The 21,040-nt window shown below is 37.2% G+C and overlaps 2 protein-coding genes across 2 annotated transcripts in view; both read left to right on the forward strand.

Annotated features, from left to right (window-relative positions):
- Positions 1–21,040, forward strand: part of Msr-110 (DUF3736 domain-containing protein Msr-110) — a 172,847-nt gene that overhangs the window by 141,681 nt on the left and 10,126 nt on the right. The window lies entirely within an intron of this gene.
- LOC145675902 (uncharacterized) overlaps positions 1–21,040 on the forward strand; it is a 142,922-nt gene that overhangs the window by 46,832 nt on the left and 75,050 nt on the right. Inside the window, exon 6 of the mRNA XM_081746696.1 lies at positions 4,288–4,444. Coding sequence (XP_081602822.1) covers positions 4,288–4,444 — 157 coding nt within the window. The remainder of the gene's footprint in view (positions 1–4,287; positions 4,445–21,040) is intronic.

A 21,040-nucleotide genomic window follows, 5' to 3' on the forward strand; every position in this document is an offset into this window, starting at 1 on the left:
GGTATCAGCTTCGATTCCCGGTGGAGACACAAGTGGTTCGGATCCCACTTTGAATTGTAGGTCCCGTCCTTAGGATGTTCCATCATCCCATGGAAGGCAATAGCAAACCGTCGTGGGGTCACCTTGCACAGGGACTTTCGGGTCAAGACCTACCTTCGAGCAGAAAATTTCATCATCATCATGATGTGTATATACTCTTGATGAAACCAAAATGTAGGAAATTTTGAATTAGACACAAATATTGAACATTTGCTAATGGTTTACTGTATTTTAACTTTGAACATTAGTTATTTTCAACTAAAACAAGATGGCTTATGGTAGTCAGAATTTTATTAATATGCAGCTGTTCATATTCGTAAAGGCCACATGTTTTACTGGTTTTAGTCTTCACAAGATTGGTAATTAGTAAAGAGAATATAACACATTAGACACGCATAACACTTGTTGGTAAATTTGGTAAGCGGTACTATTGACAAGCTTCCATGAAACAATTTGGTAAGCGTTAGACGCGATCACACTACTCTTTATTTACAGAGCGGACAGTAATAAGCAGCATGGGATTTCATATGATTCTTGCAAATAAAGCAAACCAAATATCTTGTTGTCGTTAGGTGATGGACAGTATCTGCACCTTGCACGCTTGATAAGAATTTGCTTCGGGTTTTATTACTGTAGCTTCAGATTCACCATTTCTTTGTGCTCTGGTTACGATCCTTAGAGTCTCGTCACCTTTCAGCATATATTGTCTAGATTGTATCTCAGGTAAAATGAGAGATTTTCCAAGTTCTTCCAAATACAATCTTCTTTTGATGAGATTTCCTACTTGTCAGCTTGGATTGTTTCAAGTTCACAAAATAAATCTATTGTAAGATGATACATCGATCATATTATAGAACAATATCATTGGTCATCTGTTGGTTTTGCGCTTACATGTGTATGTGTTCACAAGTTGATATAAAGTGTCTACAGCTCTTTTAGTTGAATTAGAATCCAATATTATGTTGGGTTCCTTGTCAACTCGGTTACTGATTTCTTCTGTGTGAATACTCATGAGCACATCGTTTCTAATTTTCTTAGGGATATAATGTACAACGCTTGTATTCTTTGCAAAATAAAACAACGGTGAATGCAGTTCTTTGTTTGACAAAATTTTCGGAAGTTCAGGTTTGTTTTTCCTTATTGTCCCAAGCATAGTTGTTTTCTTTCCAAGAAGATGCTGTCCTAAAGTGAACGAGATGAAAAAATTATACAAGTTGCATTATGGCCAATTAGTTAGGAAACAAGATCACTCACAACAAGCATACCTTGGTTCATCTCAGGCTATACACCAGATTCTTTACATAGATCCCCTATATATAGATGTTGCTTGAGTACGTAAGATGTTTTGCTATCATATACAGTCCAGATTTTTATACCGTATTTTGCCGGTTTACTTAGTATATAGTGCTTGAACGGGCAACGCCCTCTAAATTCTAATAATTGTTCATCCACAGTAACGTTTGGATCAGGATAATATAGCTTAGGAAGAATTTCCATCCACTTTTTCCACACATCACGAAAGTAGATACACAAGTTCTGCGAGAAATATAAAACAACAGTTGAAAATTCACTTACACACTACAGAAAAATTTCTTCGGGTCATATTGACCCGAACAGTACATTAGTAATATATAGTAAAATTTGGAAAACCGTTAATAGTAAAAGTTTGAGATTTTCAGAAAATATAATTTGGATTGAATAAAACAGTCACAAACTTGATCCACACTACAAAAATTATCATAAATTTTATGAGTAATCAAAATCCATTTCGGGTCAAATAGACCCGAACAGAACAGCAGGGTTAAGTAATAGTTAAAAAAAAAAAACGAAAAGAAAAGAAAAGAAAAGTCTTAAATAACTTTCTTGCTCTGTTCAACTATATATTCAGTTGTAGTATACTTATCGAAAGACTTAATTTTTGTATTGTTCAGCTTAGCTTTACCTTAAATTTAATTAGAACAATCTTGATTTGACTTATATTCTCATTTCTGATTTATTGTTTTCCAATGCTTTGTGCCTTGATTGGGTACTTTCCATCACAAAAAAACTTTGAAAACAATGTCTACCTAACTAGGTTAACTTGATTAAATAGAGAGTTTTTATGCTCGAAACTAAATACTTCTTTCTTTGCGTAAACGAAGTTATTTAAACAGCAGAAAAATAAAAAGAATGTTCTTGCTCATGAAAAGATGGATTTTCTCAGAGAACCTTCTATCACGAGCGTCGAGTTCTGACGTTCCATTCTGGGGATTCAGCATCCGCAGGAAAAATAGAATTACATCAAGCACTTCAGATTTGGAGTAGTTTCGACTGCACTCCATATGTATTCACGCTTACTACTCTATCTATAGAGGTAAAAGATAAGCGACATCCAGTAAATACTTTTGTGTTTTTTTCATTTCGTCACCTCATGTGATTCTCCTTTTGTGACATAATGGATATTAAAAAATATCTTTGGTATATTATTTAACTATTACACATATTGATACATTTTTCAATTATCAACAACAAAAATATATACCGTAGTAGTATACAATTGATTAATATTTTAACGAATGATACTAAATGTTAAATGGTAATCTGTGTTGTAGTCAGAAGGGCGTCTAATGGTTAAGCGAATCTTCCGGGTTTAATTCCTGCTGGAGATTGAATTCATTCTTACGTTCTACCCTTGTATAAGTATAAATTAGCAAGTGCAACTTATTTCGAAGTCATGTTAGAACTTTCAATGTTAGGCCTATTTATAAGTCTGCATCAAGTCTGAAGAAAAAACTCTACTTTGCCTTATACACATAGAAGAAAACGTATGTGGTGTAGGTTACCTGCGTAAATCCTGTAGTGTTTTGACTTTACGCGCGATTATAGGTAACATTCTGTAAAAACGTATAACTGAAAACATATGTTTTATAATACTTTTCATATAAGTGTTCCTTCTATACATACTTTCCGTGTGAAACAAAGAAATGTATATATGCGGTCACGATCTCACATACAGATGGATGTATATTACATATAGCTGACATTAGTATTAAACATATAGGCATGTAGTATACCGAAGACTGTCAGATATCAGACATCCTCAGTGGCATGATGAAACATATAATCGGGAGAAAAGCAGTACGTATGTAGCATATGGATAACGTATACTTTGTACAGACTTGTACAGGCAGTACGTATGTAGCATATGGATAACGTATACTTTGTACAGACTTGTACAGGCAGTACGTATGTAGCATATGGATAACGTATACTTTGTACAGACTTGTACAGGCAGTACGTATGTAGCATATGGATAACGTATACTTTGTACAGACTTGTACAGGCAGTACGTATGTAGCATATGGATAACATATACTTTGTACAGATGAACCAAGCTTCATCTGTGAACCAAGTATAGTCTAGGATTCCTGGATTGTCATGCAACAAAGCTTGCAACCAACGACAAAACATCACGCGCTTTTCCCAATCTGTAGTCTTCAACTCTTGGACGACTGTAACGCGATATGGAAACAGCATGGCTCTTTTGGCGGCTCTTTGCACAGTTGACTTTGACATCTCTACTTCTTGTGATAATCGACGCAGGCTCTTCTTAGGGGAATGCAAAAGACGTTGCCGCACATTCTGTACTGTCTCCTCGGACACCCGTGGACCCGCGCCCCCATGTCCCGTAAGCAACGTTCCTGTTGTTTCGAACTTGTTCACCAAATGATGTATTGATGATTTCGATGGTCCTTTACGGGATCCAAATTCATGGGGCAAAATTCACGTTGAACGGTCTGATACGATCCCGATATTCAATATTTTTTAACAATGAACACGCGTTCCTGTACGGTATACAGAACCATCCTCGCGATGCAGCGACTCGAGTCACACTAACGCACGCGCACCGCGCCAAGCAGCACTTCCCCTGGCGCCACCTATCGTCTTTGTTTTGACGTGTGCGCTTTTCTTCAACCCTTTCTCGTGTTTAGCATGAAACAAGGTACGTGTATTGTGAATTTTATTTTCTTATGTACATTTGTTCGGAAATTATAACGTTTTTTCGGGTTCGAAAGCTAGTGGGACGGACTGTAGTAAACTTATGGATCCCGCATATTTGTATAATATATCGCTGTCTGGATAACATATTTTTCTCAGTGTAATATTGTCTATTTAGATTTAGTTATTTCTTTGTTTAGGCTAGATGCAACAAGTCAATTTTTGAATGAATATCTTTCTGTATTCTTTTCGTGTTCCTTTCTGTTTCAGTTTTGTTTATGATATCAATTCCTTTCTGTTTACATACAAAAATTTTCACATAGCAGGACCTGTTGCAGCATTTATAAATCTCTGTAATGGAAAACCCGTATTTACTGTTCCTGTATTTGACGAGATGAAATTCTTAAAAGCAGTTGAAACATACAAGGTAAGTGTTTCTTTTTGCAAAAATAAGATGTTTTCTTTAAGTCTGAATGATTTGTAATGAATATAATACATTCATGTTGTCGATAGAAAATTACATATTGCACAGATATTCGTTTAACCTCTACAGACCTGAATTTTTTTTACTGCACCAAAAAATATTTCTGAATATTTTCTAGTTAAATATATGTATTTTGGTGTGTTAAAAGAAATGCCTTATTAAAAAGTGCCACAGGGGCACAGGGAGGGCATGTGCTCATTTGAGTACTTTTGGGGCGTACTGCATGCATTTATTCTAAATATAAAAATAAATAAAGGATGTTCTTGCTAGGAATGAGACAAATATTAGCAGCTAGTTATCAATAAAAATTCATTTGCTTTCGTTTTCAAGCATAATTCTTTCTTTTAACATCATTCAAGATCCATTCAGTGTGAGTATAATTACTACTGAGAATTTGGTTGAATTCACTCCATACCATAAACGATTTTTTGCAAATATTAAATGAAAAATCGAATGTTAATGACAAAAATATTGTTAACAAAGCTAGAACAAAGTAGGCTATATTGTTGTGATGTATCATACCAAAATAAGAAACAAAGAAAAATGTATTAATTGTATATTTATCTTCAGTACCTTATAAGATAAGCTGCTATTATAGTCATGTACCGTCAATGTTTCATTAGAACAATCGTACATTTTACATCACGAAAATAACTTTAACGAGAACACTCTTATTGTTCTTATTGATCTAATTCATACATGCTGTGTTCCCCATATCATGCCTCTTTTTGGGGCTTAATTTGGAAAACAAGAAATGGAATCTAATTCCACCTTAGTCTGCTGAGCATCATACTCTGATGCCGTACTGATGCTGGTTTCATTCAATGTGAAGTCACTATTGCTGGCCTCATTGTCGTCTGATATTGAAATGTCACTAGGACATTACCTAAATTTGTAGAATGTGATCAGGATTATGCAGTACTTTTCTTCTATAAGATCCTGAAATAAATTAGGAACAATTCCTTGGAATTTAAGTACCGGTAGCTACTGCTGAACATTACTCCATAAAAGAAAGTTACTTGAATTTAGTCACAAGCAAAGGAAAACTGGTAAAATTAAAACAAAGAAAGAGCGCAATTTAATATAGAAATATTTAGAAATTATGGTAGCGAGTTAAAAGCATACAAGTTAAACAGTTAAACAAGTTAAAAGCATAAACAGAGAAAGGATAATTTCAATGTTATGGTCGGTAACATCAATTGCGGTTTACGCCCTAGCATAAATAGATGTAAAATTTTATAAAGAGAATATTACAATACAAGCCTATTTTATTACATTATTTATATCTCAACTGCTTTTAATACATCTTCTTAATCCAGCATCTAATGCATATTTATTTCTAAATGCAACTAAAACAAAACAAAACTTAAAATAGCTTTCGAGAGAGAAAAAATATCTAGCAATATGAAAAGTACTCAAATGAGTACAGGGGAATAATATGTATACGTAAGTACCAAAGTACTCATTTGAGTACATGGTAGTTTTTACTCAGTTCTGAAATGTAGAGAACGTTCCTGCTACAAATAATACCTTTATATCAAGAAGTTGATATTAAATTACAAGCAAATAATTTTTTGAACCATGCCAAAGCTCAATAAAAGAATATACTCACGTTTTTTTGTCAGGACTTTCAATCCTTTCCTCTCCTGCTGCAGCCATTCTTCTGAATCTCACACTGTGTGCTCAATGCTGCCATCCAATAGACCCAGAGTGCACTAAATGTGTCCTCGAATAAGTACTTGAGTAGCAAAACGTGTAAGGATGCAATTAAAATGAAACAATATATATTTACGTAGTATTAAAATGAATGTACTCAAATTATCACTAGGGGACCGTAGAGGTTAAGTTACCCTGATATCTGTACTATCCTGAGTTTAAACGTAAAAATAATCGACAATTAATGGAAAATACTTGATGAATGGATAACGAATGAATGTATTCTAAATTTATATCATTCACTCAATTCAACAAGATAATTTTGCTCAAGAAGCTCATAATCAACGACATTTTTGAGTTAAACCAATGTCAACATTAATCTTCTGCAAGTGCCTAATAATGGAAATTACTCTTCAACACAAAGTGATTTAAACAGTTACTTGTAGTTGATAATATAAGTTTCGAGTGGTGGATTATAACTTGCATGCTTGAGTGTTAGCACCATTCATTATTATATAGGCTACAAGTAGTGGTTAACTTATGACCACCCGCACTTACGACCAGTTCAAGGGCGCCCATCTTGTGGTTTCCAGAGGGGAACAAGTATAAGCGACATTTTTTCTGTGGTTTACTAAAAAATATTAGCTTGGGCAGTTTGTACATGATTCGGTTCGGTTTGGAAAGTTACGGAGCACAGGCAGTTGGTGAATATACTAATGATATTATTTATTTATATATTTATAAGTATCTAAACAAAAAAGTTATGAAATCCCTACAAAACATACATGTGAGACAAACCAGCCAACTTCTTGCCAGTACTTTTTTTCATCTAAAAATCTGAAATCTACAAATTATGCCAAGTTTCTTGCCCAAACGTTGTTAGCAGTGTTCTGATAATCATAGAAAAATATTGGGGGTTTTGATAAATTTCCAGACCAAACTTGGCAAGTTGTCATTAAAGAACTTAACAATATTGAGATCTTGCCTTGAAAACTTGCCAAATTGGTCTGGAAATTTATCAAAGCCCCCAATATTTTTATATGATTATCTAAACACTGCTAACAACGTGAGGCAAGGAACGTGGCATAATTTCTACATTTCAGTTTTTTTTTTTCGATATAACTAAACGGAGGCCTGATGAAAAGTTGGCTTGTTTATTTTACATGTATGTTTTTGGTAGGATTGAACTTATCTTATATAAATTGCGTACAACTACAATCTAAATAAGTTAAATTATCTTCTTTGTTGTAATTCCATGAGACCTTTCTTTATATTGAAGCCGATTTGATAATAAATTTAGTTTTTGAGTTAATGTATCTTCTTTGTTTTGAGAACTGCACACTTAATTTGGACTTCTTTAACGTTAACACACACGTTAAATATTTTATTACTTATTCATGATTACTTATGAACTGTAACATAATTAAACACACCTTTTCACTTTAACCTCCATAATGATTAATAGATAAAATTATTTTCATTAATTTGTTGGCGAAAATGTCCGAAATCGTACGACACTTCTCATTTCTCAGTAAAAAATCACATATGTATGTGTATTTTCATACCTGGAACTAATAGATTTCAGAGAACATAAAACGAAGTTTGTTTTTTTTTCACCAAATCTTTAGAGAGCTTTCTCTTCCAGGTTAATTTCCTTAAATTTTTCTCTGTGTACACTTAGGATACACAGGATGGAAAGTCGTTCTTCAGTTATAGTGGACCTAAGCCATGTTTTCACACGACGGAGAGTACTAAATGATCTCTCTGCAATAGTGCACGTTGTAGGTGGAATGGTCACATAATTTATCAGTGATTTCGCCACTGATAGAAAGAACGTGGTCTCTGCCAACAAAAAACAGGAATCAACATTTTCGATGTCTTTTCTCCCTTTCGACAACTCGTACACGATCTGAGTTCTGCTGCAAGATTTTCAAGGTAGCAAAAACTTCCTAGTTTTCTAACCCCGTCCAAGCACTATAACTTACCAATGTTTTGCATGGAAGCAAAATGCAAAATACTTGTTTGAGCGGAGCCTGATTGTTATCTGCAGTTTTGAGATTCTGAAATAATCACAAGGAAAGGAAGTTTGAATGTTTGAACGGTGTGTCTACTTTCCAACTAACCTTGGAAGTTGCACTTCAATGCCAAGGGAATCACAAATCTCTTGTACCTCATTGAAAATGTCAGCAAATTCCTCTTGTGGTTGATCCCGACGTTTCTCAAACAGCTTCACCAAGTCACTTTACACATGTTGATGCACGTAGTGTAAGTCAGAAACTCAATTATTTCTTTCTATAAAACCATAAATGGTATAATTGAGGAGCGTTTTTTCAAAACTCGATAGAGCACAAAGTTTGAGAAACGGATGTATGTATGGAATATGTATGTTTTTTATGCTACCAATCGAGCTGTGAAATTGAATTAGCAAATCTCCATATGTGCCGTGTGTATAGAATACTAAATCATTAGCGTCTTGTCGTAACTCGACAGAGGTTATGTACAATAATGACAAAAATTAAATTCCTGTAAAAAGTGCTTTCTGTTCTATCGGCTTTTGAGAAAACACTCCTCAATTAATGAGGCGGCAGTTACGCCAAGTCCTCTGTTAAAATATAATGATATTGAAAGAGTCACTGTGGTCCAAATCAAACGATTTGAATTGGCCTGGTCTTGAATCGCACCTCACCAGCTGCAGGGACAATCACCGCTCGTTCCGACCCCAATCGTTTTCCCTCAATTATTTAAAGTACGTTACTTCATGCATAAGTAGAACCACTCTTGCTTGTTTCATCTTGTCTACCATCTCATGGGTCACAAGTAGTATATCACCTTTTCGGAAATCATCAATTCTAGTGAAAAAATCACTAGCAGCAGATCGCATCCAAAAACTATAGTTGCCTAGCTCACATTCTCGTAGACTTTGTAACCTCCAAAAAGTTCGTCCCCCAATTACTAATTCATCATTCCCCGTTTGAAGGAATCGTCCCGAGAACCGAACATGTGTCCACAGATTAAAGGCGGCTCATTAACATCTGTGTGCATCCAGGAGGAATAGCATAGTTGAAGAAAACAGGAAAAAATAAACGAGCCCCCAAAAATCTCTCTCCAAGCAATGTACCGAATCCGGTTTAGATGGACCAGATTCAAACAAAAACTTCAATACACCAAAACAGCAATCAAATACGTAGATCCAAAAAACCTTAATGAGGAAGTCAATAATAAGAAAGGATTACGCCCAAGGGTTAACTTATAATAAATCTTTATTCATACTAATAAATAAAAAAATCTCGCATCGTTCATTTCGAAGAAAAGAATCCAGCCCTTTATAGGAGAGAACCATTTATCGTGCATATCTCCCCAAAATTGGCCGAAGAATACTAAACGAATTATCTTAACGAAAAAATTGGGTAAGTCTAACTTCGCCTCCTACGTGAGGTGTCAAACGGGACTTGAACCCCTAGCCTCTCCTCTCACTAAAGGAGTGGCGTGGCCCCGAAGTCAGCTAAAAAAAAACGGTTCAGCGACTTAATTCGCTTCCCCCTTCACACAACCCTCTTGCTGTGTGGTACAGTTTAAGACCAACAATTTCCGTAGCCCCCCAGACTCTTTCCCACTTAAGAGAGTTGTGGTCTGAAATAATGTTAAAAACTAAACTTTTTGCATCGCGGCGATACAGCCCTCTTGCTGTTCCATCTCAATCTCTAGCCGCCTCTTCGGCCGAGAATCTGAGAATTCCAGAAAAGAGATCCCGTCCCCTCTTTGGACAGAACCCTAACCATCTACCTCTTTAGACGGTCGAGCTGGAATCCTCCCCCACCTATGATTCTCCTGCTCTTATATAGAAGATACAACCAACGGTCACCAGACAGACGCTTGGTTTAAATATTTTAAAATTAACGAACAAAAAATATCAACGGGCAAGATAGCGTTCGTTTCTGGCTCTCCCCTAAGTGAGCTGTTTTAAAAAAAGAAATCCTGTTGGGAAGGAAGGAAACTGATGTTAGTTAACAAGCCATAGAAACAAAATCACACAAAGACAAAAATAAAAATATAGATTATATGAAATGTAATAATAATTTTACCCGGCCGGGATTTCTCTCTACATCTATATTAACTGATAATACAATACACAAGAATAATTAAACAGGGTAATAAATACAAATATAAATAGCAGCTCCCTAAGAGGGGACTGCATGTTACTTACGTTTCCAAAAAAAATGAAAAAAAAAACACTTAACTTTGCACTTAAAGAAAAGAAAAGGGCCATTAGTCCAAATCACTTGTTCAGACTCTTTTAGTTCTTTCAAATATTGAAAGACACTCTTTTTTTTCTAAACACACACACAAAACACAAATAAACGAGAGCCCATTGTCCGCAAGCGTGCACTCTCGGCGGTCCTTTTTTGAATATATATATTCACAAAATCGAAAACAAGCAAATAAAAGAAACACTGCTATGTCCAATCCTTAAACACATCACAATTTTGAGGTCCTTCCAGAGATAGTCCTTTTTATTTTCAAACTTCAGTCTCTTCTTTGCCGGGCAAGCTTCCCAGTGGTCCCCGTCGTTCACTCCTTTACCTGGAGTGAGTGGGAGTCCCTCGCCATTGGTAAAGATTTCAATGTAATCCACTGGATCATTCTCCTGGCAACTTGTCGATGGTTCGGAACTCGAACCCGGAGCCTCCGCTACCGATGCAGGCCTTTCTCGTAGTGTTTGATATTCTCTCAGGTTCTTGAGAGAAAAGTTGCTCGGGTCACCTTGCAGAATACGTTCTGGGTTCGGGCCCGACTTCTGTCTCGCGGCCCGGTACTGGTCTCGATTCTTATTGCTTTTCTCATCGTCGATGTTGAACATCAATTGAAGTTCGGTGGGATTTCACGCCTTTGGTCTGGCCCCGCAATAAACACTTCTAGTGAGGGCGTTTGGTTTCTTAAACTTGAAATCCATCGGGAACGTGCAAAATCAAGAAAAAATCTCTAAAAGACGTTCTTCTTCACGAAGCTGAATTTAACTGGCGAAGTCAAGTATCCTTTCCTTGTTCATTCCCATTTTATTTATTTATTTTTTTAATTCTCTCTCTTTCCCCTTCCCTCTACCAGCGTGGTTGGGCCAATCTGTCACCATGGGTCAATGTCTTGCTCTGATGTTAAATTAGCCACAAAAGGCGGAGTTCCAGATCTCTGCGGAATAGCCTGAAACAAGAGCTAGGAAAAAAAAGAAAAGAGTCTTTCGCAGTCTAAGCTATATCTTCGTGAATCTCTCTAACACAAGGGATCTGTTGTTGTTTTACATTCCTGACAAAAGCAGGGGGTGGAATAACCCTCTTAAAGGAATCCACATTAGCTTTTATCTCTCGGTTACTAAGAGAGTGTCGTAACATAAACGTGTTCTCTGCTGATTTTACAAATGACGTATGGTCCCCGAAATTTGGGGAGCATTTTTGCGGTTATCCACTTGCTAGCATCAGAAAATCTAACTGCACGGAGCCAGACAGAATCCCCCTCTCTGAAAGTATGGGGTTTCCTGTTCTTGTTATATTCTCGACACATTTTTTCGTATCTTTTTTCCTGAGTCCTGTTGGCTACTTCCAGGGCTTTCTTTATGCCCTGGATTCTTTCCTTTACGAAGTCAGGGATCGGATTCCCACCTTCCCCCACTACTTCTTCTCTCTTCTGGGTTTCAAATAGCAATTTCACATGTCTTCCCATATGCAAGAAAAAAGGTGTATGGTTTGTGGCTTTTGATACTCTACTGTTAATGGCAAAGGAAAGAAAATCAAGGTTCTTTGTCCATTCCGAGTGTTTTCTACAGTACATGGACACCAGTTTTTTAACTTCCTTCACCCTTCTCTCGGCCCGATTCGCTTTTGGCCTGTAAGCAGATATTAACGTAACTCTTGTTCTTAAAATTGCGAGCAGGTTTCTCCAGATCTTTCCCGTAAACACACTTTGGTTGTCGTTTACAATGCGGTCATACCATCCATTTCTCGAAAAGAAAGTTAACAAACAATCAGCTACAGACTGAGCTGTGACCTTTCGAAGGGGAAACAAAGAAACAAAACGACTGAAAACATCAATGATTATCAAGCAGAATTGATAACCTCCCCCCTTCGACCTAATTAAGGGCCCCATAAGATCCAAATAAGCAGTATACCCTGGCTTATTCACTAGACTGCTGGTCATAAAACCTAACTTACTATTTGACGAGTCCTTATAAATAGCGCAGGGAACACAGGATTGACAAAATCTTCTAATATCCTTTTCCATCTTGGTCCAAAAGAATTGTCTTTTTGTCGTATGGATGGTTTCTTCGATGCCTGGATGTCCCGGGAACTCTAAATTATGAGTCATCTCAAGTACTAAACCCCTCAAATCTCTGGGGACGCACACAACCTGCCTTTTCTCACCATTTAGATGGATTTCTTTTTCTAAGACCACATCCATGGATAATCGGGCAGTGGAAGCAAAATTTCTAATTTTTCTCTTTTCTGCTTTGGTGCCGGCTAACTTCTTGGTTGTAAGAAATAGAATTACCTTTCTCAGGAATGAGTCAGTTTCCTGGGCTTCTCTTATTTTTATTGGTACTACAAGTTCTTCATACTGCTCGGTTTTCCCTGCTCCTCTTCTTCTTCTTCCATTAATATTTCAAATGGGAGATTTTTAAATAGATCTCGCTTCTCTCTCACCGTGCTCGGAAGAGTCTCACGCTGGACACGTTCTGATCTAATTTTTTCTCTTTATAACCTCTCTTGAAATCCTTCAGACCTCTACTGTCATAAAACGAAATCAGATTAATTTCCTCCTTAGGAATATCACTCACATCCGTGATTTTTCCTTCTTGGTCCATTATTTTAATATATCCCGTGTCACTAGCACAGTTCAGAGGAAACTCTTCATTGGCATACTCAGCCCCCTCGAAATTTTGATCCTCAGTGTAACCTGTCTCGATTCTCGACAAAAAATCCACCTGGTGGGTTTTGCCTTTTCTATATTTGAGAACCACCGGAAATCTGGAGATCCTAGCCAACCACCCGCTCACCATAGCTGGAATGTTGCTGCCTTTGAAGAGAGGGATCAATGAAGCGTTATCAGTGTAGACATACACACAAGGGGAATGTATTAAGTACAATTCAAATCTCTCTAATGCGAGCAGTACTGAGAGAAGTTCCCGCATGGTGGTGCTATACCTACTTTGGGATTCCGTCAAGCGTTTCGATCCGAACGATACAACATAGAAATATCCTTTTTCGTCCTTCTGCCCGAGAAGATAGCCAGCGGCTATTTCAGAGGCGTCGACAAAGATATGCATGGGTTCTCCCATCCTTGGTAGCATCAATTCACGGTTCTCAACTATCGCATCCTTTAGCTCTTGCAGGGCCTGGTCCTGTTGTGGTCCCATGACCAGCCGACTCCTGTTTTCAATAGTGACGTCATCGAAGCGCAGATCTTCGCCATATCTCTAACGTGGTTTCGAAAATACTGAGTGAAACCGAGGGTCCTCTGTAATTGCTTGACATTCTTGGGGGGTTGCAGTTGTCTCACCATTTTAAGCTTCTCAGGTGTACATGACACTTTGCCAGATGTCACGCGGAAACCGAGGAAATCTATCGTATCAGAGAATAGCACCGCCTTTGATGGGCTGAGACTTATATTCGCATCCGCCATCCTTTTCAGAAGTTGCTCCATTGTATCCAATAAATCCTCCGGTGACTCACCAATAACTGTGAGATCATCTTAGTAGACTATTACTTTGGAATAATATAGGTCGCCCAAGACAATCTGCATCAATTTGCAGAGAGTATAAGGCATCGATTTCAAACCATATGGGGCTCGTATACATTGGAAGATCAAAACGGGGTAAGAAATCCGGTATATTTTTTTTACTACGCTCCTCCAACTTGACCTGGGCATAACTGTACGACAGGTCAAAACTACAGAATATCTTCCCTTCCCCAAGTAGGATAGCGCCTCGTTAATGTTCGGGATCCCCAATTTTTCATGTTTCGTAACTGAGTTTAAATATCTACAATCAAGGACTAGTTTCCACTTACCAGAGCTCTTTTTATGTAAAATGGGATACTAAGATACTTTGTAGAGCTCCTTTCGATCAAGTTTTTATCTAACATTTCCTGCAGCAACTGTCCCAGAATTCTTCTCTTATCTTCAGACATTGGCCTTAGTCGAGTTGAGAAAGGCCGAGGATCGCTCAGCTCAATTTTGTGTTCTAAAATGTTGGTTTCCCCAGGATCCTCAGAAAAAACCTTTTCGTACTTATAGAGAAGTTCCCTCAGTTGTTCATATAGGTCTTCGGGAAGCTTGACGCCCTTCAACATATTTTCAATGACATTATCTACATCCGAGCAATTAATTTCTCGCGTCTTAGGGTAATCAAATTCCCTAAAAGGAATTCCCCTACTCGGAATTTCCCATCCGAAAGGACTGAATTTTATCATCATCTTTGTTGAAAGAAGGAAGTCTCGCCCCATGATAATACACCTCGAAAAATTACTAATTACATGGAATTTCTGCTCTAACTGGAGTCCAAAAAAGTCCAGAGGAACAACCATAAAACCAATTGTCTTTGCCCCTCCTCTGGCAAACCTCACATTTACAGAATGATCCGGCAACGTTATTTCTAACTCTGACCATTTTTCCGCAATCTCCTCATTTATAGCCGACAGCGAGCTTCCCGTATCAATATACAATTGATACTTATCATTTAAAATCGAACAATTTATTAATAGCGGCCTCGGGAGAATGGACTCTTTGTCCCCCCTCGGCAACGCCATTCACGTTTTTTTGAAGTACTCTTCTTAACTCGACTAGCTTTGGGTTTCTTATTCAAAGAATCATTTTTGCTGTGGTCTGGAAAAGCTTTTCTTTCTTCTTCTTGTTTTCCTTTCCAAAATGATTTTTCCTGTTCGCATGTCGAGATTTACGACGCGGACACTCTTGGGTGGACTGTTTGTCCTTTTCCCCTCCCTGACCACTCTTCTTACCCCTACCCCTTCTCCGTCGTCTTTTATTGCCAACGACCGCGGTAGGGGCGGGGATGGTTGACAAAATGTGGTTTTCAGCTAAAAGTTCCTCACTTTGGTCTGTAGGATAAACAAAGTGTGTTCTTTCTTTTTCATCGCTAAACATCCATGATCTGCTTGCCATATCCAAACTTATTTTTGCTTTTCTTAGGATATCTTGGCCAACGATAATGGGAGTTACGAGGTGGTCCAGAACGTAAAAGAAGTGAGAGAATTTTCTTCTCTTGATACAAAAATCTACAAATATCTTTCCCACAGTCTTTACTTCTCCCGTTGCTAGGCTTAGGGGCAAAGAACAAGATTCGAACCGGGCCCCTCTCCGTCTCCACTGATCTGCTACTCTCTTGTGGACGATGCTAATTTCAGATCCAGAGTCAAGGTAAAAATAACAGCGTTCACGATGTATAAAGCTATAAATATTAGGGTTCTTTTTCCCCCTTCTTCTCCTTTCTTTTTTCTCCTGTCTGTTCCACACTACGGCCGAGACGGGCTTCGAACCTGAATCCTTTTTCTTTAAAACACAATCCGCTGCTTGGTGATTCAGTTTTTTGCAATTGAAACATCTTATTGCCTTTTTTGACTGACTTTGCCCCCCACCAGGCTTCATATCTTTTGGTCTCCTCTTCGAGACCGTGCTGGATCGAGAGCGCTTAACGGCGGTATCGAATCTCTCGAAACTGCTGTTGCGTCTTGTCTCTTAAAATCCTGGGCCGAATATCCCTGACCTCGTGTCCGACCACTGGATAGTTCCATGTAAGACAATTCACCCAATAAAATGGACTGAATATGCAGGGTCTCCTTTTCCAATTCCTTAACATCTTCAAATTCTTTTCCATACAGGAATTGCCTAAAACGAGGGTGCGTCTTCGAAATTATCTTTCTAACCTGATCCTTTTGAGATGGTACGGATTCTAACCTCTGAAAGAGTTCGTTCATCTTTCTAATAAAAACAGACAGACTTTCGTCTGTATATTGAAGTCTATTGGCAATCATATTCTCAACTTCTTCGGCATAGTTAAAACTGAAAAACTCTTTCAAAAATGAGTCTCTAAAGGTCTCAAAGTACTCATATGGCCTCTTAAACTCCCACCACCTGCGAGCTGGGCCAAGAAGTAGCCTAGGTATGAGAATGTTCAGTTGATCACTTTCGCCAATACCCTTCTGACTAGCGTAAGACTTAAGCGCCTCTAAAAATTGAAACGGACAATTATCTCCTTCACCACTAAAAACCAGAGGTTCTAACCTAACTTCCTCAAGACCAGATTTCTGAGGGCAACACCCTGTATGAGACGACCTATTTTCAGATCGATTTTTAAGTCTTCTAATAGCGTCTACTGCTATATCAGAATTAAGTTCGGCGTTCCTTTCTATATCCAATAGGTTACGTACTGTTTCCTCTTCAATTGCTATGGTGTTCTGTCTGACCATTGAAGCAGCATGCTTCAATGTCTTAATTTCAGCCAAAATAGTCTCCCGATTCAAATCCTGTTCCTCAGAATACCCTAGGACCTCTCTAAGACTATCTACTTCAATATGAGAGTCCATCTTCGAAAAAGTGTACGTTCCTGATCTCAAAAACATAAACGTAAGAATCCAAAGGAGAACTAAACAAAAACTCTAACGAGAGAGAACCAAAAACAACAAAACAAATCCAATCCCGGCCGAGCTAACCCACTTTATGTAACCTCCAAAAAGTTCGTCCCCCAATTACTAATTCATCATTCCCCGTTTGAAGGAATCGCCCCGAGAACCGAACATGTGTCCACAGATTAAAAGCGGCTCATTAACATCTGTGTGCACCCAGGAGGAATAGCATAGTTGAAGAAAACAGGAAAAAATAAACGAGCCCCCCAAAATCTCTCTCCAAGCAATGTACCGAATCCGGTTTAGATGGACCAGATTCAAACAAAAACTTCAATACACCAAAACAGCAATCAAATACGTAGATCCAAAAAAAACCTTAATGAGGAAGTCAATAATAAGAAAGGATTACGCCCAAGGGTTAACTTATAATAAATCTTTATTCATACTAATAAATAAAAAAATCTCGCATCGTTCATTTCGAAGAAAAGAATCCAGCCCTTTATAGGAGAGAACCATTTTTCGCGCATATCTCCCCAAAATTGGCCAAAGAATATTAAACGAATTATCTTAACGAAAAAATTGGGTAAGTCTAACTTCGCCTCCTACGTGAGGTGTCAAACGGGACTTGAACCCCTAGCCTCTCCTCTCAATAAAGGAGTGGCGTGGCCCCGAAGTCAGCTAAAAAAAACGGTTCAGCGACTTAATTCGCTTCCCCCTTCACACAACCCTCTTGCTGTGTGGTACAGTTTAAGACCAACAATTTCCGTAGCCCCCAGACTCTCTCCCACTTAAGAGAGTTGTGGTCTGAAATTATGTTAAAAACTAAACTTTTTGCATCGCGGCGATACAGCCCTCTTGCTGTTCCATCTCAATCTCTAGCCGCCTCTTCGGCCGAGAATCTGAGAATTCCAGAAAAGAGATCCCGTCCCCTCTTTGGACAGAACCCTAACCATCTACCTCTTTAGACGGTCGAGCTGGAATCCTCCCCCACCTATGATTCTCCTGCTCTTATATAGAAGATACAACCAACGGTCACCAGACAGACGCTTGGTTTAAATATTTTAAAATTAACGAACAAAAAATATCAACGGGCAAGATAGCGTTCGTTTCTGGCTCTCCCCTAAGTGAGCTGTTTTAAAAAAAGAAATCCTGTTGGGAAGGAAGGAAACTGATGTTAGTTAACAAGCCATAGAAACAAAATCACACAAAGACAAAAATAAAAATATAGATTATATGAAATGTAATAATAATTTTACCCGGCCGGGATTTCTCTCTAAATCTATATTAACTGATAATATAATATACAAGAATAATTAAACAGGGTAATAAATACAAATATAAATAGCAGCTCCCTAAGAGGGTACTGCAACTTTTAAAGAATACACCGTAAATCCTCAAACACAAAAATACATCATATTCACTTTAAGTTTAGTTACAGCAAAGGAAATCTCTAGTTTTGGTTTATTCATTTCTAATATAATTTCAAATTTTGCGGTAACTATTCTAAAAATTATATTGGGGTTTCGATTTTCCGAAGTAAAATACCTCTAGAGGGGACAAGCGACCCTTATCCCGCTAATAGGTGCCCTTGCATCAGTTCTATAGGTAAGCTTAATTGATTATTATTACCAAAAATCTGTAATGGTAGGAAACAAGTACAGTAATATAATAATACCAGTAATATAAATTAATTACAATATTTCTACTAAGGTTACAGCAAAACAAAATCCAGTAAAGACTGTAAAAATTGTTCACGTCTTGTTCGATAGATGTTAATCGCTGAAAGATATTTGCTGCTATCTAACGGGGCAATGTGTAGCTCCCAGCATTCTACAAATATACATCTTATCTTTTCTTCAATGGGATATGGTTAGCCGCCATTATCAGTGAAGATGTTAACGGTAACGAGCTCGCCCAAAATAGTAGTTTTGCTTTCCTGTTACAAGAAGCAGAATTCAAAAAGTGACATTTGTTCAAAAGTTATCTTGTGGAGTAACGTACGAACGTGCTAACATTACAATATTATAAGGCTCACTAGCGTGTTCCTAATAACATTACGATCTTATAAGAACCACTAATGTGATTCTAATTAAGATTACAATCTTATAAGACCCACTAGCATGATCCTAATAACATTACAGCCTTATAAGGCCCATGAGCGTGATTATAATAACATTACAACTTTATAAGGCCCACTAGCATTATCCTAATAACATTACAATCTTATAAGGCCCACTAATATGATCCTAATAACATTACAACCTTATAAGGCCCACGAGCGTGATTATAATATTACAATCTTATAAGGTCCACGAGCGTGATCCTAATAACATTACAATTTTATAAGGCCCACTAGCATTATCCTAATAACATTACAATCTTATAAGGCCCACTAATATGATCCTAATAACAATACAACTTTATAAGGCCCACGAGCGTGATTATAATATTACAATCTTATAAGGCCCACTAGGATGATCCTAATAACATTACAGCCTTATAAGGCCCACGAGCGTGATTATAATAACATTACAATCTTATAAGGCCCACGAGCGTGATCCTAATAACATTAACCTTATAAGGCCCACGAGCGTGATTATAATATTACAATCTTATAAGGCCTACGAGCGTGATTATAACATTACAATCTAATAAGGCCCATTAGCACGATCCTAATAACATTACATTCTTATAAGAATCACTAATGTGATCCTAATTAACATTACAATCTTATAAGGCCCACTAGCATCATCCTAATAATTACAATCTTATAAGGCCCACGAGCGTGATTATAATAACATTACAACCTTATAAGGCGCACAAGGCCCAATAACATGATCCTAATAACATTACAATCTTATAAAGCCCACTAGCATGATCCCAATAACATTACAACATTATAAGGCCCATTAGAATGATCCCAATAACATTACAATTTTATATCGCCCACTACCATGATCCTAATAACATTAGAACCTAATAAGGCCCACGAGAGTGATTGTAATAACATCACAATCTAATAAAACCCACTAACATGATCCTAATAACCCACGAGCGTGATCCTAAAAATATTACAATTATATATGGCCGACGAGTATGATCCTAATAACATTACAATCTTATAAGGCTCAATAGCATGACCCCAAAAACATTACAATCTTATAAGAACCACTAATGTGATCCTCATTAACATTATACTCTCATAAGGCCCACTAGCATAATCCAAATAATTACAATCTTATAAGGCCCACGAGCGTGATTAAAATAACATTACAACCGTATAAGGTGCACAAGCGTGATTATAATAACATTACAATCTTATAAGGCCCACTAGCATGATCCTCAGTAGCGTAGAGTGCTATGAGACATTAAGACACTGTCTACCCTTTCAAATTAAAAGAACATTGCTTTAGAATTTCCTTATTAATAAGAACTAATAAACATTTCATGTTGAACTAAAATATAGAAATACTAGGGCCAGCGATAGCTTGGTTAATAAGAATAGTAGTAGATTCAAATTTCTAAATAATTTTACTTTTCAAAACTCGGGAAGGAAAATTCTATCTTCGTCAAACTGGCTGCACAGAGACAACAAGAAATATGTCTCAACGCGGCTGGAACAAATACAATTGAAAGCGGCGCGCGCATGTGGCTGTAGGCTTCTCACTCGCTGAAACAACCTAGAAAAGAGACATCGGCCAAAATGTCTCAATAGCAGTGATACCATATTTAGCGAAATGATACCATTATAAATCCAGTACACTTTTCATTCTTCCGTTTAGATATTCAATCATATTTCAAGGAAAATTATTAAGAAATAGAATTAAATAAAAATTTAAATTAATAACTGCCTTAAGAAAGTTTTATGCATACAGAAATTCATAAAAATCTTTCACGATCTACGTTCAGCTTCAGTTTAATCGCAATACCAGAGTGTATCAACACTGGGAAAGGCAAAAGCAAGGACAGGAGATTTTGTAGTCTGCTATTTTCCTGTTGCTTTTAAAATCGTTAGGTAAATTTGTATTTGGGTCAGTCTGAGTTCGTAATTTATTATGTGCAAATCAAATGATTGCAAATAGATTTACTGCACCAATTATTATTAAATGACATGTCTATTAAAATAAAATATTTTATTTTAATAGCATTAACTAAAAATAGCCAATTTATGAGTTTACTTTTTGAATCAGGAATCGTGCAAATCTAATCGGAAGATTATACATAAAAGTAAATGTGTTTATCGAAATTAGTTTTCTGT

This window comes from Thermobia domestica, chromosome 18, assembly GCF_964235325.1.
Source record: "Thermobia domestica chromosome 18, izTheDome1.hap1.1, whole genome shotgun sequence".
Classification (NCBI taxonomy): domain Eukaryota; kingdom Metazoa; phylum Arthropoda; class Insecta; order Zygentoma; family Lepismatidae; genus Thermobia; species Thermobia domestica.